The sequence below is a fragment of the Amphiprion ocellaris genome, chromosome 17 (assembly GCF_022539595.1).
Source record: "Amphiprion ocellaris isolate individual 3 ecotype Okinawa chromosome 17, ASM2253959v1, whole genome shotgun sequence".
Classification (NCBI taxonomy): Eukaryota; Metazoa; Chordata; class Actinopteri; family Pomacentridae; genus Amphiprion; species Amphiprion ocellaris.
The window spans coordinates 20,325,248-20,349,161 of record NC_072782.1 but is presented as its reverse complement, the minus strand read 5'-3'; the positions used below and the strand labels follow the sequence as shown (position 1 = coordinate 20,349,161).

Genomic DNA, 23,914 nt, shown 5'->3' with positions numbered 1-23,914 from the left:
GATCCCCCTCCCTTAGTTGTTTAATAATTCTGTTTTCCACTGTCCAAGCAGTGATATACACTGTGTAATTTGTTGAGAACAAAATGATTTGAGAATGAATTTTTAGAAGTTTGGACACACTTTCTCATTCAGTGGTTTTTATTTAATTTATGTGTAGGCTTCTCCAGGCTTCCTCCTAATCAGGAAGTTGGCTGGAGTGGGCATCAACTGAAAATTAGAGTCATCACTGAGGAGAACCTTAGCCCAATCATCGAGTCCAATCCTTGTGGTCCACAGCACAGAGTAACCAGACTTTCCTCTGCCTTTCGTTGATGAAGGGCTTCTTCTGTGCCGTGTGACTTCAGACCAGCTTCAAGAAGTCAGTTTCCAACTGTGCTTGCCAAACAAGTCACATTTCTCGACAGTGTTCACTCATTTTTAAGGTCCCTGGACGACGATTCCTGACAGGAATGGATGAGTGCATGGTCATCTCGTGGGGTAGAAAGATGTTTCCTGCCGCGACCAGCTAGCACTTTGGTAGTACCGTGTTCGGCTTGTTTTTTCTTGGTGTAATGAACGGCTGTATTGGAGATCTTCAGTTTTTTCGCTACCTGTGTCTCACTCATGCCAATTTGCAGCAGTGCCAAGATGGCTGATTTTGTGGCTTCACATAATTCTTTTGTTTTAGGCATTATATGAGAGTTGACAACTTCTGAGTTGTGCTACGGCTTGAATGTAAGCAGGAAACCACTCTAGGCCTTTGCATGTCCAATGCTGCTTATGACATGAAATGGCCCCTGGGAATACAATTAAGCTTAAGCATTTCAAATAGGACATAAAATATCTGCATTTTTTGTTGTGTTCATTGTATTCCACGTCTTAAGCCACTAACCATCACTTGGGTACAAAAACAACAAAATGGATTGATGTTTAAGTCAAATAGTAATCCTTACATTGCAAACTGTGCACTTATTCCAAACTGTGTAAGAACAAACCAGAAGCCCAGTCCTGTTACTTGCATATTACATCTTTATTCATCGAACCCCAGCATTAAGATTTATTCAACGCTACAACAGCAAAGATCTATCATGTCCTAAAATGGCCAACAGGTCAGGTTTGCCCCTCAGATATTATTGCATTAGTTCCACATAAAAAAAAGAACAAAAAAACAATATTCCAAAGTGTAACATATTGGTTAAGAAAGGTTCATAGGAAAACAATTCACACATGTAACACAATGCTACTGTTACAAGGGACAGGGGACATGTTGACAAGGGAGGTCCAAGTGTATGTTCGTCTATTACACACAGTGCATTTCATGAAATTTACTTCTTTGCATACACTTGACCCAACTCTTTGTATTAACACAGATTTATCTTGTATTTGATTAAAATGAAAACAAGAAATCCCCTCCAAAAAATACCAGAATTCAGCAATGTATGAAATATTTCAAGAATAACTTAAAAGAACTGAACTTGTCTTTTATGAAAAATCTAACCTCAAAAGCTGTAAAGAAGCATTAAGGATGGACAACATTTAGTACAACAGCCATTTCTTTCTAAAAATTCCAACAAAGCTGCTACAATAAGTTAAAAAATTAAATTCAGAAGGCTTAAAGAAATGGTTTGACATTATTGGAAATGCGTTTATTCGCTTTTTTTTTTTTTTTAAACCAAGAGTTAGGTGAGAAAAAGTCACTTTCTTATCCGTACAGCCAGGAGGTTATTAGCATAGCTAAGCATAAAGACTGAAAACAGGTGGGGAACAGTTAGCCTGGCTCTGTCCAAATTTTTTAAAATATTCACCAACAAATACCTGTTTAGTAAAAATTGTGTTCTGACCATAATAAGTAATATGCAACAAAAATTATATACCAAAGATATATACAATTTTTTGAGAAAGAAAATAAAGTAGAAATTCACAAAAACCAGAAAACAGTCAAGCTAGTTGCAGCTGGTGAGCTACATTTAGCCAAACCCAATATACCAAATTTTTTCCTGTTTCACAGGATTATGTAAACTTCAATGTTCCAACATCTTATTTACTGAATAAATTATATTTAAATGAGACAGTTACGTTAAATATTAAATTATACTGTAGAAAAGAAAGTAACAAAGCTTGTCCTTTAAAAAGCTGACATACCCAAACTTAGCGATGTAGCTTCTGACTTTCAGTTCAATTTTACGTGGTTAAGCTACCTTCACTTTCCATTTTAATGTATTTAGTTAATGGTTAATTTGGAACTAGCTAGTCTAGCTAACTAGCAAGCTAGCTCAGTAGTGTAGCTCCCACTTAGTGGATTTCATTTAGACTGTCTTCAATAATAGATTTGAATGTGTTTTTTTTAAATGGTCGAGACCTGAATAAAGGTAAAGCAACAAAGCTAGACCTTCCAAAAGCTAACATGCTAAAAGTTAGCTAGCCTTGCTGAGCAGTGTAGCTTTAAATTCCAGTGGACTTTTTTTGTGGTTAAGCTGCCTTCAAATCAAATATTTTTATGTATTAATTCATGATTCATTTATTTATTTGTTTTTTCATAATAAGAGAAACACGACAAAACTAGTTGACCTGAATTTGAGCACTTTTAGGCTACAAATATTACATTTTTCCTGCATCTTTCACATTGGTTATATAATGAAAATTAAAACCTCACAGTCCTTTTTTTTCTCAGTTTCACTGTTGCTGTAGTTGCAGCTCTTTGTAAAGCTTTTTGCTGATGCCAGGTTAGCTTCCCCGTTTCTGGTTTTTATGCTAAGCTAGGCTAACTGTTTCCTGCCTATGGCTTCATACTGAGTGCTCAGCTATGATGAAGGTATCGACTTTCAAACAGAATACAATATTGTATTCTGTGAATTCAATAAAATATTGAACTACAATATTTTATTGAATTTTCCTTCGGGAATTAATAAAGTTATTGTATTGTCTTGTATTTCAGCAAGACAGCAAATAAATGTATATATCACAGTATTAGACTACATCTTTAAGCCCTGGGATCCCCAAAAGAATGTTATCATAGTAAAAACAACTAGTAATAATTACATAATATGACCAATAACACAAAGGGCACATACAAGAAGAGAAAGTTCTCTACAGCAAAAATGTGATATCCTTATACACACAGATTTGTCCTAAACTGCTACTTCATTGGGACTTAGCCAAGCACATTTAAATTGATTAAGCTTGTAATGAACCAATAAATTCAAACAGCGATTTCGCTGAATGAATAGATTTTAACATTTAACAGCTACATTTGGGAATTTTCTGTATTTCTTTGTCAACACATCCTGCGAAAAGACCAAAATCAACAATGAATATAACTTATCAACCTATTTATCTTAATTCCTCTGTGACCACACGTTTTAGGGAATTACAAATAGTTTTTGGTCTGTTCTTCAATTTGTTGATAACAAAAATATACATCACCTTCTTTATCCTTGAAAACTAATTTATTATCCTGATTTTAACTCTTTGAAGAAGGTTCAGCTGCTACTCAGCAGGAATCTGTGGCCACATTTCTGTGATACATTAATTTTTTATATAAACATTGTTAGGTTCTCTTTTATAAATATATATTCAGTGTAATTTAAGCCATTTGTGTGAGAAAACCACGTACCATAACGAACAAAATTTGAAATTTCCTTAAAAAACACTGTATACGCTTATTAATAATCACCTTAAAGCAACAGATAATTTACCTCTGTGACTTTCTAAAGGAGGACAAATTGAGATAAATAACATTAATAGGAGTAACCATTTTCAAGTATAAACTGCCAGAAGTCCTGTTGGAAAAAAAAAAAAAAACATTTGACTGAAAAAGTTACTAAAATAAAGACTCATTGGTGGATCAGCTGATTGAACACTCTGACATGGAACATCTGGTATTCAACAAAGCTTTGTGCACAGGAGGAACAGATGTGATGAAAATCTGTACAGTAGGAGTGTAACAGTTCACCAAACCCACGAACAAAAGTCAGCACAGGCCAGTTTGCACAGCCTGGTTTTGTGTGTTCACTGAAAATTTTAAATATAAGTGAAAGATGTAAAGATGAAAAACACTGTGGAGATAATTGTGTAATTGTGGATATGGAGAAATGGAAACTGCCTGTAGATGTTTAATCCAACAAATCTTTACATACATTTGCATTCAAATTGATGCAGCAGAGTATTCTGTAGGTATTTGCAGAAACTTTTGTTATTTGAACATTTTTACATGATAAAGTCAAATATATGCTGTATCTTTAATATTAAAAAATACGATATATGGTAAAAAAATAATAACAATACGAATAATTTCTATATTTTAAAGTAAGATTTTGAGTTTGCATGTTCAACAGAAGCTTGCTTTACACATCGAAACCAAACCAAAATGCCAACTGAACCATGAATGCGGCAAACTGTTATACGCCCACTGATCAATAACAGATTGACGACTTGAACAAGATTTTTTTTTTTTTTTTTTTTTTTTTAAAGAGTTTGTAATTTGCATCTCATAGTTCTTGCTGATCCTAAAGGGGCTCCGGGGCTATAAATAGAAGTATTGCTAACTACTAATTTAAAAAAGTAGTATAAAAATGCAGAGCATCAACTACCACCTGCTGTAGAAGCATTGGTCTATAGGTAATACAAAATGTACAAAATAAATGTGCTGCAAAACAACCAGAATGTTTCAGAAACACATCTAAATAAAAAGTACAGGTGTCATCTGACGCGGCAGATGGACATCAATCGAAATGTGGGAACCACCCGACCAGCCCCACTAACTAACCCCACCCAGGTCCCTCCAACAAAAAGGGTACACATTCTGTTTCTAAGGCATTTTGTACACTAGCTAATGAGAAACACAAGTGTTACTGTACGTTTCCCTTTACTTCTTTAAGGACACCCTCGATCAATATTTGAGCCACGGGTGAGCCGCGATGGAGGCTTTGCTGCGGTCCCCGTAGTCGTAAAGCAGCTCCTCACCCTTGTCGATGTCTCGAGAGGCGACGAGGATGAGGTGAGGGACCCCGTTGATGTCGTGGAGTTTGGTTTGGCAGTTCCCATTTTTACTGTGGTTTATCAACCTACCCATTCGTCCAGTCTCTTTTGTGGCGTCCACACTGTTGACACGAAAACATTCACATTAGTCTTTATGCCAGAAAACATTTAAACCCCAAGCAGTTTCTAGATTTTTTTTCTCCTGTGGGCCAATTTTTTTACTCCTGCACCTCTGTACAAATAGCATCATTCTGGCTAGAAGGAAATATCATTTAAAGTTGTCTTCTGTGCAGTATGATACAGTTAGGATGCCACAATTCATTAAAGAAAAAAAAAGTTTAATTTCTTTGATCTTTTGTTTTACAAAAATTGGAGAAAAAAATGGAATTAAAATGTAGAACATCGTTCTAAGCGCTAACAGTGTTACCAATATTGGAAAAAAACACAGGCTCCATATACAATAGACTGGCTATTTGATTAGGTCTATTTACATTTTTACAAATTCTACAAACTTTTTCACTACTATTTCACCATGCTGAATGTATCTTCCAACAACTTGTTCCTCTGTATGCCATTTTTGAGCCTTTCTAAATGTATGTTGTTCATCCAGAAAGTTTTATTTTCCTCTCTTTTTAGTCTCTTTTGTCATCTCTCTGCTCTGTGGAGCTGAGATTTTAAATTTCAGCTCCACATTTAAAGTCAATTGCTATAAGCAATATTCCTGTTAGTAAATGTAGTTAAACACATTTACTTGGGGTAGTTTCTAAAATATGATGAGTTTTTCATTGGAAGTTGTGAAAATTTTAAAAGATTCAAGCAACTTTTTTGAGCCCAAACATTATTTTTTTAGAGTGTATTTTTTACTTTAGATATATTCCTATTTCTCGTTAATCCTCTAATATTAAATCAGTGATGATACCTTTCTTGTGGTTTATTGTGTAAAAATCAATGTCTGCTGAGATCAGAATCTATCCAGTACAAACAGTTTACTTTTGGATAATTTTTTTAATGAATCATGTAGAATAAAGTGATTTTGACCAAAAAAAAAATCCACTATTTAAGCTAAGCTTATTTTTGGTTTAAAAATCCACCAATACTGTCATATTTACAGTTTCTGTTCTTCTTCCAATAAATTATGTAATTTTGATGACTTTTTAAAGCATTTTTAAGCATGCTTTTCAAACTTGTCAGCAGGTTTTAGAGTTCAGAGGGAACATACATGTATGACAACTGATAAACATGTTTCGTACAAAGACTGTTGAGTCAAATCTTTAACATCTCAGGAATGCAGTGGGAGTACAGCTACATGTTATGGTTCTGTATAAAAAGGGTGGTTTATCCTACCAGTATGTTTTGCAGAGGTACTGGAAGTAGTACATGTAGCAGCCAGTGGCAGGATTTTGAGCGTATTCGGCCTCCTTCTTTTTAGCATCGGTGATTTGCAGCAGATCTCCGTGATACTCCACCACATAGTCGCCTTTCTGGAAACACCGAGTGGCGAACACTGCTCTCCCCTTTCCTTCTATATACTGTACCTACAAAAAGTATCAGAGGTTTCCATAGTGACACACAGCTTGGGAAAATATCAAATTTGGAATAGGTTGTTTTGGCCTATTTGCATTTATTTTGAACATTTGAAATAATGTTGAGTTTTTCCCCATATGTGCAGTTATCAGCGTCCAAACAACAAATGATTCTGGTTTGAATGTTCACAAAAATTATCCACATTGGGATAAACCTACTGAAACTTCCCATATGGAGGTTAAATAAACCGTGTTGTAACGTCACGTTATCTGACACGAGTTGATGTAACCTGTGTCTGTGCAAACAATCAAGGCAGACTTGAAACACGGTGTGTCAAATGTTAGAAACTGAAGAAAACTACCTCCATTCCATCCTCGATTCCATTTGTGATGAGATCATCTATGAGCTTCTTTTCTTCACACTGGTAAAAAATGGAACATGGCACAGTGTTACTAACAAAGACAAGACTGGAGTTTTCTCTCCATCACACTCACATCCAGAACATCCACATGGAAAACAAGAAAAGCATTTAGAGAGCGCAGTACTCCGCCAAGGCTGCTCAGTCATTGTATCATTTCTGAGGGATGAAATCTTTAATAAAAAAAAATGACCTTACGCTGAGCACAGGCGTGTGTTATGCATGTGTATGTTATGAACGGATACCGAATCATGTGATCTAAATAAGTAGTGGGCGGTGGGAAGTGATGGGACTCGGAAACACCCCCACAATTTAGTCAGTTGTTCCTTGTATCATTTCCGATGGATGAGTCCCGATAAGCCTGCAACGGCCGATTTTTAGCAGGATCGCAATCGTGATATTCAGCAGGTAGGTAGTGTTCACTTGTAGTCACAGTGACGCCGTGCTGCTATTTCAGAATAATAAAGAAATCTTTGACAAATCCGTGGATCCAGACCAGGCATCACTGTCAAAATCTAGTCACTTGGTCCTTGTGTCATTTCTAACCATACCTGCAAAATTTCATTGAAATCCAATAGTCCGTTTTTGAGTAATGTTGTGAACAGACAGACAGACGAATGTACACTGATCGTCACATAACTCCACCACTGTCCTTGGCAGAGTAATAAAAACAATGTGAGCTGCCCACAAACAGAATCAGAGCATCGTATTCACCCAAATATCAGATAATCTCCTCCACACCCAACATCTCCAACACCTCTTTGAGAAGATGATTCGGTTTCTAAGAGATATTGTTCAGTTCAGGGTCAAGACTTCGAAATGAACTGTATCCGTTTCTGTCACAAGAGAGAATCTAAGCACTTCTGAAACTTGTCCAAGTCTGTTTTGCAGAAACTTTTTGTTAAGCGGTCATTTCTCTGGGGCCATTTTTAACTGTCACCATGATATACATTGATACATCTAATTCTTGGCTGATCGTGTCAAAATCTGTTTCTCCATTGATATCTCTTTTCAAGAGAGTCTTAAGGAAGGTTAAGATTAATTATCACTAAGATAACTAGTTGTGATTAAGCAAGGTTTTGGTTAAGAGAAGTCAAACACTAACACAAAAATCTGAGTGTTTCTGCAGTAAAGACATCTGGAGACACTTTGATCTTGTCTTCAGTCATTGTGAATTTGCTTCATCTATGGCAGATGATGAAATCTCAGGTATTTAGTTGAGTTAAACTTGGAAAGCTATGGGTTGATTTCATGTTTTTATACAGATTCTCTTGGAAGGATTTCATAACATTGCACTGTTGTTCACATTGAAAGTGACATAAATATCTGTGTCAAGGAAAAAAAATAGAGCGAGAACTCATCTCTGCACAACAAATTGTCAGGCACAGCTCATCTAATCGGATATCGAAAAAGTGTTCCAAGCCATTTCACCATCTGAGAAGCAGTTCTAATGACGTATGCAAGTGAATTAACTGTAACGCCTAAAGACACGTATAAACAAACGTAACTCGCTAGCCCAGCAACAATAAGGCTACAATCAACACATAATGCAACAGGCTCATTCAAAGAACATCTGTTGTTTAATGCTGTAATAAAACAAGAGTCATGCTATACATTTATCTAACATGTTGCAGTACGTAATAAAAATAAATACGTCTTACCTGGAGCTCTGTTTTACTTTTCCTTGAGCTTCGTCTTATTGGATAGAAGTCAGTAACTTTTCGGTTTTGGGAGTTTTTCCCGCCTCCCCTGTAGTGAAGAAAGAAAATGTAACTGTAACAAATAAGCCAACAACTATTAAACTATTCTTTTGTTTGATGGAGTACGGTCTTATGTCCTTTCATTATCTATAGCTCAGTCAGCCAACAAGCACTGAATACATCATTATACGCTACCATTCAAATGTTTGGGGTCACTTAGAAATGTCCTTATTTTTGAAAGAAAAGCATTTTTTTTTCCAACGAAGATAACATTAAATTAATCAGAAATACAATCGAGACATTGTTGACACCATGTCAAAGATATTACCAATATGGATGCATCTTGTTCGAACAGATGTACGACAAGGCAAGTAGTGCGCCTCCATCATTCAATTATGGGAAGTTTGCTGACAGGTCTATGATTAAAAGGGCCCTGGACGTTCATCTGGTTGAGCTAGCGACACATGAACAGGGGCTTTAGTCCCTGACATAGTGGCCATGGGTTTGAATCCAGTCCATGACCATTTGCTGTAGGTCCTTCCCCCACACTTCTCACTACCTTCCTGTCTTCCTGCCAAAAGGTGAATATGTGAACATATGTGAACGTGTGTGTGTGTGTGTGTGTGTCTATATATATATATATATATATATATATATATATATATATATATATATATATATATATATATATATATATATATATATATAAATAAAAGGGCTAGGACTTTGTGTTAATTTCAATTAATTAATTACAATGGAAAATAACGCTTTAAATAAATTAACGCATTTAATCGCACTTTTCTCAGTTCCCTCATTTTTGGCACACCACTAACTCTGATGAACACTCCAGCCCAGTAGGTGGCGGTAATGAACCTAAAGTCTGTTTGCCAGCCGCAATGAAGAAGCACAGGAAGCACTGAGTGAAGTCAGCACACTGGTGAACAGTCAAGGAAGATGAGATTGTTGGGCAGAAAGTTTTATTTTACAAATCTTCCTGATGTCAGCTTGGATTAAAGCGTGGTTGTGTGCAAATTGTGCGACAAGGAGTTTTCTTATCACAGCAGCACTTCAAGCCGACGTTGTCATCTCATTGCAAAACATGTTGCTGTTAGCACCAGAGCTAACATTAGCTACGACAGTCCTGCTAAGGGCGAATGGTGTAGCCATCCCATAATAGACCACTTTAGAAGACACTGAAAGTGCTTTAGTTTACAATAAGTCTTAAAATGTTGAATATAATCGCTGTAATTGCACTTTGAGTTTTCAGTAATTTGTGAATATAGTAGACAGATGGAAAATGCAGATAAATAGAAATGAAACAAATAATTTTGTTGTTTAAGTTATTACACTGTCGAGGTTCTGCCTCTCTGGAGGAGTAATAACTGAAACAACAAAAATATCTGTCTTTTAATAACTTTTTGAAGTTATTAAAACTTTTTGTTTATAAAAAAAAATGACACAAATAAAAATGTATATTCCTAAAAACAGAACCATCAAAATGACATCATTTTTTCAGACCCCGAAACAATGAAAACAGAATAAATCTCTGGATTTTCAACTTTCTGAAGCTCCTTGAACTACTTATGCTTTTATTATGTGCCATACAGTGGAAAAAACAAACTAAATCCAGGCTTTAAATCATCAAAATCACTTTTTTCTATATGTCACTTTTTTTTTAATCTATATTTTAAATTATAAACACATATATGTCTATTCATTGATTCAACTGTCAACCACAATTTTGAATTAAAAAAACTTCACTTATTGTGTCAAATGTTGCTGTTTGACAAAAGTGTGATTAATTGCGATCAATTAATTACAAAGCCTGTAATTAGATAAAAAATTTTTAATTGCATCCCACCACTAATTTTATTTATATATATATATATATATATATATATATATATATATATATATATATATATATATATATATATATATATTTTAGTGGCGGGACGCGATTAAAAAATTTTTATCTAATTAACTACAGGTTTGTAATAATTAATCGCAATTTGCAGTTCTGTCAAATAGCAATATTTGACACAATAAGTGAAGTTTTTCAATTCAAATAAATTTGTGGTTGACAGTTGAATCAATGAATAGACATATACGTGTTTAGAATTTAAAATTTATTTAAAAAAAGGAAAATGGGACATACAGAAAAAAGTGATTTTGATGACTTAAAGCCTGAACTTAGTTGTTTTTTTTCCACTGTATGGCACATAAAATCGGCATAAGTAGTTCAAGGAGCTTCAGAAAGTTGAAAATCCAGAGATTCATTCTGTTCTCATCTTTTCTGGGTCTGATAAATGGTGTAATTTTGATGGTTCTTTTTATAGGAATATCAATTTTTATTTAATTTTTTTATAAACAAAAAGTTTATAATTAAGTTATTAAAAGAGATATTTTTGTTGTTTAGGTTATTCCTCCTCCAAGGAGGCAGAGCCTCGACGGAGTAAAAACTTAAACCACAAAAATGTTTCATTTCTATTTATCTGCATTTTTCTTGTCTGCTACATTCACAGATTACTGCAAATCTAACTGCAATTATAGCGATTTTATTCAACATTTTAAGACTTTCTGTAAACTCAAGCACTGTCTAGAAAAGTGGTCTATTATGGGATGGCTACACCGTTAGCCGTTAGCATGACTCGTAGCTAACGTTAGCTCTGGTGCTAACAGCAACATGTTTTACATTGAGGAGACACCGTCGGCTTGAAGTGACACAGTGATCAGAAAACTCTTTGTTGTACAATTTGCACACAACCAGGCTTTTATCCAAGGTGCCATCGGGAATATTTTTAAAAGAAAACCTTCTGCCCAACAAGCTCAATCTGGTCTTCCTTCACTGTTCACCAGTGCCTGACTTCACTCAGTGCTTCCTGTGCTTCTTCTTCATGGCTACAAACAGACTTCACGTTCATTACCGCCACCTACTGGGCTGGAGTGTTCATCAGCGTTACCGGTGTGCCAGAAATGAGGGAACTGAGGAGGGTGCAATTAATCGCGTTATTATTTTTAACGCGTTATTGTCGCTGTAATTAATTAATCTAAATTAAGCCGTTAAAGGCCCAGCCCTAATATATATATATATATATATATATATATATATATATATATATATATATATATATATATATATATATATATATATATAAAGGGTGTGCTGGCGTGTCGAGTAGAGCTTTAATAACTAATTAGCTGATCAATAACCTGCTTAGCAATTTAATCTGCATATTTTCTAAGTAATTAATTGCTTTTTAAGGCAAAAATACAAAGAATTTCATGATTTCATGGACTCAAATTTAAGAATTTGCTGCATTTCCCTATTTTGCATTAGTGTAACTGTGGACATAGAGATGAATGAATAATAAGGATGTGCGTACATTCTCCGTGTGGTTTTCTTCCCTATGACCTTGGCCTGGGCTCCTCTCCTCTGGCGTCCATGGAGAGCGCTGCCGTTGTTCGCATGGAGAGGAGTGTGAGCTAAGCTGTTAGCAAAGGACAGGTTGAGTTCTGGGGGGGAGAAGAGGCAGGTCTGAGGGCAGTGGAGCTGCGGAGGTGACCGCTGTTCATCTGACCAGCAGGGTGAACACTGGCTGTAGCTGCTCTCCATCTCTGCCTTCAAGTCTTTTGGTGTAGCGCTGATGGTGTTTATCATCCTGCCTGAGAAGGAACGAGTGATAGAGAGTAAACTATTACATAATGTAGTGAAATACAAAGATAATCAGTTTGCTCTCCTGCGGAGTGTTTGAACACCAATCGACTCTCCTCAGCTGGGGATCGATCTGTAGAGACACTCACCCTCCCCCTGCCTCTGAGCATCATTTTGCAGGGAGCACCTTCCTTCCTGAGTCAGCCTGATGGTCGTCTTTTCATCGTGAACTGGTGATATGGACTTGGTGCAGCTTAAGACAGTGACTGAATGGCTATTGCATACGATTTCCTGGCAAAGCAGAGGGAAAGCTCATTGAGTTAATGTTCTATGATGATCATCCATAAAATATGGTCCCCTAAAGAAGCAGTGTGTACTTCAGAGGAACATTTTGAGGAGTGCATTTTCACTTTCTTGCTGAGAGTTTATTAGACCTCCTCTAAACAAAGTGGTGGGAGTCTATTGGTGAATGTTTCTCTGTTGCTAAAATAAAAAAAATATTATTACTTCTAACCAATGCCTTTTTGAAAATATATCTATTGACCAATTGCATTGCCAAAACTAGAAAAACATTCAGAAAGCACAGTACTGTGCCAAGGCTGTTCATTCCCCCATATGGCATTGTCAGAAATGCAGCATTTTTTATTTATTAGTTATTGATGATCAGAAATCACAGCAACCATACACTATATTGCCAAAAGTATTCGCTCACCCATCCAAATAATCAGAATCAGGTGTTCCAATCACTTCCATGGCCACAGGTGTATAAAATCAAGCACCTAGGCATGCAGACTGCTTTTACAAACATTTGTGAAAGAATGGGTCGCTCTCAGGAGCTCAGTGAATTCCAGTGTGGAACTGTGACAGGATGCTACCTGTGCAACAAATCCAGTCATGACATTTCCTCGCTCCTAAATATTCCACAGTCAACTGTCAGCTGTATTATAAGAAAGTGGAAGTGTGTGGGAACAACAGCAACTCAGCCACGAAGTGGTAGGCCACGTAAACTGACGGAGCGGGGTCAGCGGATGCTGAGGCGCATAGTGCCAAGAGGTCACCAACTTTCTGCAGAGTCAATCGCTACAGACCTTCAAACTTCATGTGGCCTTCAGGCCACATGAAGTTTGCGCACTGCTCAAGAACAGTGCGCAGAGAGCTTGATGGAATGGGTTTCCATGGCCGAGCAGCTGCATCCAAGCCATACATCACCAAGTGCCATGCAAAGCGTGGGATGCAGTGGTGTAAAGCACGCTGCCACTGGACTCTAGAGAAGTGGAGACGCATTCCCTGGAGTGACAAATCGCGCTTCTCCATCTGGCAATCTGATGGACGAGTCTGGGTTTGGCGGTTGCCAGGAGAACCATACTTGTCGGACTGCATTGTGCCAAGTGTAAAGTTTGGTGGAGGGGGGATTATGGTGTGGGCTTGTTTTTCAGGAGCTGGGCTTGGCCCCTTAGTTCCAGTGAAAGGAACACTGAATGCTTCAGCATACCAAGACATTTTGGACAATTCCATGCTCCCAACTTTGTGGGAACAGTTTGGAGCTGGCCCCTTCCTCTTCCAACGTGACTGTGCACCAGTGCACAAAGCAAGGTCCATAAAGACATGGATGACAGAGTCTGGTGTGGATGAACTTGACTGGCCTGCACAGAGTCCTGACCTTAACCCAGTGGTTCTCAAATTTTTTCTGTCGGGGCCCCCCTTTGGAGGACAAAAAACTTTCGTGCCCCCTCAATAACTTTGTGTGTGTGTGTATATATATATATATATATATATATATATATATATATATATATATATATATATATATATATATATATAAATAAATATATATAAATATATATATATATATATATATATATATATATATATATATATATATATATATATATATATATATATATATATATATATATATATATGAAACTGTGAAAACATGAATATGCAAGGCTGTGTTATTTTATCTGATTCCATTTTGTTGTTTTTCACAGTAAAGATCAGGGGTGTCAAACTCATTTTAGTCCAGGGACCACATAAATCCAATCTGATCTCCAGTGGGCCCCACCAGTAAAATCACAGTATAATAACCTATAAATAACCACAGCTCCAACTTTTCCCCTTTGTTTTAGTTCAAAAAAGTACATTCTGAAAATATTCACATTTAATGAACTATCTTTTTACAAAATATTATGAACCTGAAATTTCTTAAGGAAAACAAGTTCAGTTTCAACAGTAGCCTATTATGCCTCAGTTCATCATTTACACATGCATTGTAACTGCCAGATAACAGTTTATCTACAAAAACACAAAACATTCAGTCACAGGTATCTGCAACTGAACAATCTAGTATTTTACTTCATGATCAGAACAACTTGTCAAGTTCTAGAAATTATTTTAAATTTACAGCTTTACAAATTTACAGTTAATGTTGTTGTAATTTTTATCATTTGTAAAGTCGTCCCGCGGGCCGAAATGGACCATCTGGTGGGCCGGTTTTGGCCCACAGGCCGTATGTTTGAAATTGCTGGTAAAAATAATCGGAGGAGATGAGCCGAGTACGTGACTTGATCAAGTACGCTGGTGTTCCGACTGCACATTAACGATGCGTTCTCCCGTTCTCAGGAGTCTGTACTTCGGAGTCTGAACGGCCAGTGCATATACCATAGGTATATACAGAAGATCATTATTATTATTATTTATATCTATGGCATATACAGTCTATGGGGTCAGCACAATTTCAGTATTGTTGTACGCCGCGAAAAACAGGCCGACGTTAAAACAATAGTTCAGCTAACTAGTTCCGTGTTGAAGGACCTTTTCCTCCCAGTCGCCCGCGCCCCCCTTGACATGCCTCTGCGCCCCCCAGGGGGGCGCGCCCCACTATTTGAGAAACACTGCCTTAACCTGATAGAACACCTTTGGGATGAATTAGAGCTGAGACTGAGAGCCAGGCCTTCTAGTCCAACATCAGTGTGTGACCTCACAAATGCACTTCTGGAAGAATGGTCAAAAATTCCCGTAAACACACTCCTAAATCTTGTGGACAGCCTTCCCAGAAGAGTTGAAGCTGTTATAGCAGCAAAGGGTGGACCAATGTCATATTGAACCCTATGGATTAGGAATGGGATGTCACTTGCATTCATATCCGAGTCAAGGCAGGTGAGCGAATACTTTTGGCAATATAGTGTATCATGAGGTCATTTAATTTAGATGTACCCACAAACAAAATGACCTTGCGCTGAGCACAAGTGTGTGTTATGCATGTGTACATTATGTATGAATACCATATCGCGTGACCTAAATATGTAGCAGGCGGCAGGAATTGATGGGACTCCGAAACACCCCCACAATTTAATCAATTGTTTCTTGTATCATTTCCGACGGATAAGTCGGGAAAAGCCCGCAGCGGTCGATTTGTAGTAGGATCACAACCATGTGATTGTCAGCAGGCAGCTGATATAATGTTCCCTTGTTGTCATAGTTACAGTGACACTGTGCCGCTATCTCATAATGATACAGACATCTTTAACAAATTCGTGGATCCAGACAATAAGCAGCACCATGCCAAAATCAGATCACTTGGTCCTTGTGTCATTTCTGATCTTCCCTGAAAATTTCATCCAAATCCGTTAGTCTGTTGAGTAATGTTACGAACAGACAGACAAACAGATAAACAGATAAACATACGGCGATAGTCACATAACTCCGCTACGTTCCTTGGCGGAGTAATTTTATGTTATCTTTATATTTAAAGGTGGTTCAAGGAGTCTTGCTTTTCCTATTCCATTCTCAAAACCTGGTGACTAGTTAAAATGTTATCCTAAGAAAACTGCTCAAATTAGACCATTTGTAAGAGCCAGAAACTGTAAAAACAGACACTTTACTTGAACACGGGGGCCCCCCAAGGATGTGTGCTGAGCCCCCTACTCTTCACCCTGCTGACCCATGACTGCACTCTGGCGCACAGCTCCAATCTTTTTATAAAGTTTGCGGATGACACAACTGTGGTGGGTCTCATCAGTAACAGGGATGAGACACAATACAGGAGTGAGGTTAGCAACCTGGCCAGGTGGTGCAGCACCAACAACCTCTCTCTGAACGAGGAGAAGACAAAGGAGATCGTTGTGGACTTCAGGAGAGGACACACCCAGCATGCTCCTCTCAACATCAACGGTGCAGCTGTGGAGAGGGTGAGCAGCACCAAGTTCCTGGGTGTGTACGTCTCAGAAAATCTCTCCTGGACCAGAAACACAACATCACTGGTCAGAAAGGCACAACAACATCTCTACTTCCTGCGTAAGCTGAGAAGAGCCAGTGCCACGGCCCCCATCATGTCCACCTTCTATAGAGGCACCATCGAGAGCATCCTGTCCAGCATCCTGCTTTTCTTAGTTCTTAGTTGTTGCTCGGCTCTAATTTTGCTTCCTTTGTTCTTTTTTGCCCTTTAATATCTTATTTTTCTAAGTGTTTAATGTCTACTGTTACACGAAGAGAGAGTAACAGAATTTCGATTCTTGGTATGTCATGTATATATTGACGAATTGACAATAAAGCTGACTTTGACTTTAGGAAAATTACCCAATCAAAGCTTATAATTGTGATATTTCTTCAAAATCACTTTATTCTACATGTCATTTAGATATTCATTAAAAATAGACCATTTGCAGTAGCTAGATTTTGTAATAATAATAAAAAAGATTCTGTGCTGTTTGGAACAACTGACAAGCCATGACTGACTCAGCTGCAACCAACAATCACATCCAAAAAAATTCAGACACTGTTTGACTGAACTGCAGGCTGTGTTTCAACAGAACACAGGCATGGAAACAAATTAAAATAAATTAATAATTAATAGTAGAAAATCAACAGTATGCAGAACCACCATGTTTCTCCTAGTGTTAGCCACACCAGTGGAAAAATGTTATGCATAAGCATAACATTTTTCAATTAATAATGATTAAAGTCCTTAATTTATGTAAAACAAATAATCAAAGAAATTAAACTTTGACATTTTTTCTTAATTTTCGTGATTTGTGGCATTATAAATGTGTCATTTCACAGAAAACATTTCTAAGTTCTCTCTACTTCTAGCCATGGTTGTGCAGTATTGCAGTGCAAAATGACTCCAAGGTAATGAAAAATGTGACAGGAGTAAATAAAAGAATCCTGCTTGAAGTTCAGTGTGTGATCTGAAGTGATTCCTGCATTACATTAAAACAAAGACTCAAATATTAAAGACAAAAAGTTAAATCAAGGACAGAAAGACTAAAATATCTGACTTATTGAAACCATGTTGTTACAAGTAAGATGCACAAAAGCCACATGGAGATATATTTCAGCTAATTTATCAGAAAATTAGGCTTGTGATTGTTCTGCATGGGAGCCACGCTGACCATAAATGCTACCCAGTTACATGGAGTTTAGATGCGCTGTTAAACACAAAAAAGTTAGATCCATGGAAGAAGAATACAGCAGTTCTCAGTCTATTTACCACCCTGTGCATTTCGCTGACTATTTTCTTATCCTCATTTGGCACCCATTTGTAAGTTTGTTTGACTAGTCAGTTTTAACAATATCTATAGATCATCGACTACATGTTAGCTTGCATAATAATGCTACTTTAGCAGTAAGCAGTGAAGAAGTAGTATTCAATTGTTAATTTAAGAAAAAAGAAAAAAATGTGCATGCTTGTAGTGCAATATGTACTGTATAAATGTAAAACAACAACAACAAAAACAGTTCAGATTTATCATTAACATCTCTAACACAATGTCTGTTGCTATTTGTTTATGTCAGAAGGGTTTTAAAAAATCCCTTTCAATCAATATTTTGACACCGGTTTGAATGAGTCCCCGGTGGTGTGGGTGGGGCCGGAGAGGGGACCATGCTGGATCCACACCCACATCAGTCCCTATTACTCCACAGTTAGGGCACAGACAGGCCTGTTGCCTCACCGTCTGCTAATCAAATCCACTCGCAGCAAAACACACGGCTGCTTTAAAACTAGAAATCTCCACAAAAATATAAACGCATGTGTGCTTTGGTGCCGTCTAACGCCTGAAAAAGCTATTCTGTGCCTAGCTAACACAAACATGCAGCTTCCATTACCAGCTAACGTTAGCAACAAAAAGCCTCTGTTGAGAGCGACAATAATTACACTAACTTACAGTGGAAATAGCTTTGATTTAGAACATTATTATCTCCTACATACATTTTCACGGACAGAAACGTCAGTCTCGTTGTGTAATAAAGTGTTCTTCTACTTCAGCTCGCTGTTTTTAACCCGTGTTTGTCTCGGCGGTGATGCCCCAACTTACCCCGTTCATGTCCGACTTGTTTTGGGAATCCTTACCCGCCGCTCGCCTCTCCTCTGGAGGAAAAAACACGATTAGATGCCCGGTTAGAGGTTCACTTTTCCCCGATCCTTTAGGCAGAATCCTCTCCGACACGGCGGCCCCTTCCCCGGTGACTGAGTGCCCTTCTGTTGCCTTTAAACTGCCAGCAGCTCAGCAGCTCAGCCGACGCAGCCGACGCAGCCTCCACAGCTCCGCTCCGACATGTTTCTTTCTGCCTGTAAAAGAGGGAGAGGAGGCGGAGCAACAGCGCCCCCTGCAGGTCCACAGAGAAATGGCAGACTGGGGGTTGAATAACTCATTTAATTTAAATTAATTTAATTTTGTCTTATTTTATATTTAGCAAACCTTTTCTTCTAATTTTCTTTTCATTAATTTCTCTCTTATTCTTTTTTTTTATTATTTTACTAATTTTGACTGTTCTATATATATTGTCATTCTTATGAAAGTTTCTGATTTGTGCGGTAAAATCTTTTGCTTCTTTTCCTTGGCCATACAGTAAATGAAGCCTCCACATCTAGAATATATTCCAAATTCAAACGAACAGATGAATAAATTAACCAAAATTTCAACCCTTTATTATATTATTATTAACATTTCAACAACAGCATAGAGGCATTTCATCTGTGTACATTATACCAGAAAAATTTGAACAATAAAATACAATGAAACAAAGACAAAGATGAAGGAAAAGTAAGTTAAAATAAACCATAAAATGGTGTTGCATAAAATTCATTGCAATCAATTCACAGAGCATAGTACCCTGATTCCTTTATTAATCTAAAAAAAATAAATCCTTTATTGAAAATGTAGCTTAAGAAAACAATTTGAAACAACCAGGAGTGCAACTCTGTAATTCTCATTCTAAATTCCGTATATGTCAGCACCACCTAGAGACAATGTAAATACCAATGCTTTTCATTGATTTGACGTACTTTCTGTGGCTCTGTGTCCTAAAATCTGGTGACTCCCTGACTCCCTCCTTGGAGGACAAAGAGCACAAAATGACCGTTTTGCAATCTGAACTCTGGACTCTTTCCATTGCTCAGGAGAAATTACTCTCCAGTTAACCACCACTTTTTAAAGGTTTAAATATAAACATCAAACATAAACATGCTCTCACACACAATCACCTGCGTGCAAATGATTTTAAGTGAAACACCAAGTACACAGTGCAGAAATCAAGTAGTGCCTCAAGACTTCGGGGTAAGTATTTGCCTTTACAATGACTTCCCTTCTGTGCAAGAAGAGGAGACTCATCTTTTGAGGACTTTGAACATTTAACTTTAATTTGCATTTGGAGTGTTTTTATTTATCTTATTCTTTATTATTATTATTATTATTATTATTATTATTATTATTATTATTATTATTATTATTATTATTATTATTATTATTATTATTATTATTATATTTAAAAAAATCTAATATACAGTACTGTTAAAACATTTGGAGTCACCCAGACAATTTCATGTTTTCCATGAAGACTCACACTTTTATTCATGTGCTAACATAATTGCACAAGGGTTTTCTAATCAACACTATTAGCTAACACAATGTAGCATTAGAACACAGGAGTGATGGTTGCTGGAAATGTTCCTCTGTACCCCATGTAGATATTCTATTAAAATTCAGCCATTTCCAGCTAGAATAGTCATTTACCACATTAACGATGTCTAGACTGCATTTCTGATTTATTAAATGTTATCTTCAATGAAGAAAAACAGTTTTTCTTTCAAATATAAGGATATTTCTAAGTGACCCCAAGCTTTTGAACAGTAGTGTATATAATAAAGTTATGTTTCTGCTGCTCCAATGCTGTAATTACCTTGAGGGGATCAATAAAGTACTCCATCTACAATGCCTATAAAAGGTATTGACACATCTTGGTTTACCCTTAATCTGCTTTTCACCATGACTCATTATATTGAATTTGGCTTGTTTGACAAGAATTTACAAAAATAGATTATTTCATGTCCAAATGAAAACAGCTTTCTACAAAGAAATATCATTTAATTTAAAATATAAAACATAAAATAAGTGATTGCATAAGATGTCACCCTTCTGAAGTCAATATTTTGTAGATGCACATCTGCTCATACTTGCATTGGTCCTGTGTGGACAGGTCTAAATCTGCTTTGTACATCTGGACACTAGACTTTTGCCCTGTCCTAAAACTATCAGGATACACTGGAAATCTATAATCGACCCTCCTCAAAAAATCTGGGTGTGATTTTTGACAGTGCTTTTACATTTGACAAACAAATCAGTTCTGTTGTCAAAACCTGCTTCTCTCAGTTGAGGCTGTTGGCCAAAGACCTCTCCCACAACGACTTTGAGAGAGTCATACATGCCTTCATCATATCTAGGCCAGACTATTGCAACTTTCTGTATGTCGGTCTTGATTAGACATCTCTTCCTCGGTTCCAACTAGGGCTGCCACAAACGACGCATCGACGAATCGCCTGAGCACGATATGTCATCAAAAGCGGAAGTGAGCGCGCAATGCAACAGAAATCACCGTCCGAGTGGAGCGCGGAACACGCGCTGTATCGTGGATATATGCACGATGCGGCGCGGATGTCCGCGCTGTATCGTAAACGCGGATGTCCACGCTGTATTGTGCATATATAATATATGCATATACTATATATATAATATATGCATATACTATATATACTATATATGCACGATACAGCGCCGATGTCCATGCGTGTTCCGCGCTCCACTCAGACGGTGATTTCTGTTGCATTGCGCGCTCACTTCCGCTTTTGATGACGTATCGTGCTCAGGCGATTAGTCGACGCGTTGTTTGTGGCAGCCCTAGTTCCAACTAGTACAAAATGCTGCTGCCCGACTTCTAACAGGGACAAAGAAACGGGAGCACGTCACTCCAGTTTTAGCCTCGCTCCATTGACTTCTTGTCTGCTTCAGAATTGTTTTTAAGATTTTGTTGCTCGTTTTTAAGGTGTGAAATGGGTTGGCACCTTCTTACTTATCTAAGCTTTTACATGTTCATGCTCCAGTTTTGTTGTTGTGGTGGGCCAATCAGATGGTACTTAAAGTTCCTAGATCTCGACTCAGAAACAGAGGCGACCGAGCTTTTTCTGTGGCTGCACCAAGTCTGTGGAATTGCTTACCTGTTCAAATTAGACCCGCTCAGTCTCAAGTACCTACTGAAGACACATATGACCTCTCTGGCCTTTAATTGTAGTTGATCGTTGACACTTTGACATATGTCCTTGTTTATCTTGCTCTGCATATTTCCTCACATATTGTTTTGATTTTTATTTTGAACTGTAGTGTTATGATCCCTGCTCCAGTCCCTGCCCTTCATCCTCCTTCTCCCTCTTTTTCCTTCTTTCTCTCATTGTTCCTCATCTGTTTCTGTTTTGACCTGTCTCTCTTTGGCTCCTCTGTCTGTCTGTCCCCTCTCCCTCCTGTCTCTCTCTCCCTGTTCACTTGCCTCCTTGCTCTCCCTGCTTCACCTGCCTGCACTCTGCTCCCAGCTGATTACTGCAATGAGTGTCAGCTGCAGTAATCAGCTCACTGCTAACCTGCTCACTAGTTCACCTCCAGCTATTTAAACTCAGTTCTTTCAGTCACTCCTCGCCGGATCATAGAGATTGTCACCTCCCTCCAGACTCTGTTCCTTCATGGATTCCGTTTTTCCCAGCGAGCTCTGCTTCCCTCTCGATGGCTTCAGCCCCATAGACTCTGATCCCCACAGGACTCTGCTTCCCCACTGATCCCGGCTTGCCTCCAGCCTGCCATAGCCCCACCTGGACTCTTGTCACCCCCATCCCTGGATAGCTGCCGGTCACCTCTGTCTCCAGCCTTGTTTCCCCTCCAGTTTCCGGATTCCCCGAGCCTGCCTACCTTGCCCCGTTAATTCTGTTCCCCCCTGGTTTTGTAAGTGCATTGTTTGTTGCCTGGTTCAGTTTATCCCTGTTTGGTTTTTGTTGTTTAGCTGTTGGTTTTTGTAGGTTTAGTAGTGTAGCTTATTTTAGTATTAGATTTGGTTTAGTTTTCCCCCCTGGTTGGTTTTCTCTTTGCTGTACTGGTTTAGTTTTTGCTTTGTTTAAATAAAGACCTGTTTCTGTTGTCACCTGTCTTCTGCCATATCTGTGTCTGCGCCTGGGTTCTCCGACCCCCCCCCCCCCCACACACACACACACACACACACACACACACACGTAACATATAGCACTTTGGTAAACCTTGGTTATTTTTTAAATGTGCTATAAAAATAAAGCTGGCTTGACACAGGGATGGCGATTGAACAGCCCATTTCAAATCCAGCCACAACTTCTTTTAAAAATTGAGATCTGGTCTCTGACTCTCTGATTCAGCCACTCCAGGACATTAATTTTGTTACCTTTAAACCATTTCTGTGTAGCTTTTGGCTGTACATTTTGTGTCATTGTCTTGCTGGAAAACAAATCTTCTCCCAAGATGCAGTTCTCTTGCAGACTCCATCAGGTTATCTTTCAGGAGCCACACATTCTCAGTTGGACTGAGTTCTGGACTCTTACTTGGCCACTCTCGAACATTCCCCTTGTTGTTTATAAGCGTTTTCTGTGTAACTTTGGCTGTATGTTTCAGTTTATTTTCTTGCCAGAAAAAAGTTCTTCTATCAAATTGCAGTTCACTTTGTAGACTGCATCAGTTTGTCCTGCAGGATTTTTCTATACTTTTCTGCATTCATTTTACCCTCTATTATTACAAGCCTTTCAGGGCCTACTGCCAACAAGCATCCCCATATCATGATGCTGCTACCACCATGCTTCATGGTAGGAATGGAGCGTTGGTGATGATGTGAACTGTTTGGTGTCCACCAAACATAGCACCTGATCTGATGGCCAAAAGCGGCAACTTTATCAGATCAACAAACGTTCTTTCAGTTGATGTCAGAGTCTCCATCATTCCTTCTAGTGAACTCTAGTCCAGATTTATTAAGAACCTTTTTCAGCAATGGCATTCTTTTGTCACTTTCCCATTAAACTTTGATTGGTGTAAAGAACAGGCAACTTTTTTTTTTAATGCACAGTCTCTCCCATCTCAGCTGCTGAAGTTTGTAACTCCTTCAGAAGAGTCATAGGTGTCTTGGTAGAATCCCTCATTAGTCTCATTCTTGCAGTCACTCAGGTTTGAAGACTCATGTGCCATATTCCTTTCATTTCTTAACAAAGAGCCATTCAGTGACTTGAAATTTTTTTTTTGTATGTATCCCCTGACTTTTGCATTTTAACATTTTCAGAGTTGCTTACAGTGATCTTTTGTCTTCATGGTGTAGTGATAACCAGGA

The 23,914-nt window shown here is 37.9% G+C and overlaps 1 protein-coding gene across 2 annotated transcripts; it reads right to left on the bottom strand.

Annotated features, from left to right (window-relative positions):
- Positions 1–990: 990 nt before the first annotated feature.
- Positions 991–18,827, bottom strand: kmt5aa (lysine methyltransferase 5Aa). 2 transcript variants are annotated; one of them, XM_023266066.3, is made up of 7 exons: positions 18,571–18,827; positions 12,403–12,544; positions 11,985–12,264; positions 8,560–8,647; positions 6,842–6,901; positions 6,301–6,491; positions 991–5,078 (listed from the first exon to the last, which is right to left on the bottom strand). In XM_023266066.3, the coding sequence occupies exons 1-7, from the start codon at positions 18,577–18,579 to the stop codon at positions 4,868–4,870; spliced, it is 981 nt and encodes a 326-aa protein (XP_023121834.1). In that variant the 5' UTR covers positions 18,580–18,827; the 3' UTR covers positions 991–4,867. The 2 variants fall into 2 exon arrangements, with proteins under 2 accessions (XP_023121834.1, XP_035802229.1); XM_035946336.2 differs by having other exon boundaries at positions 18,606–18,827.
- Between the last annotated feature and the right edge of the window lie 5,087 nt (positions 18,828–23,914).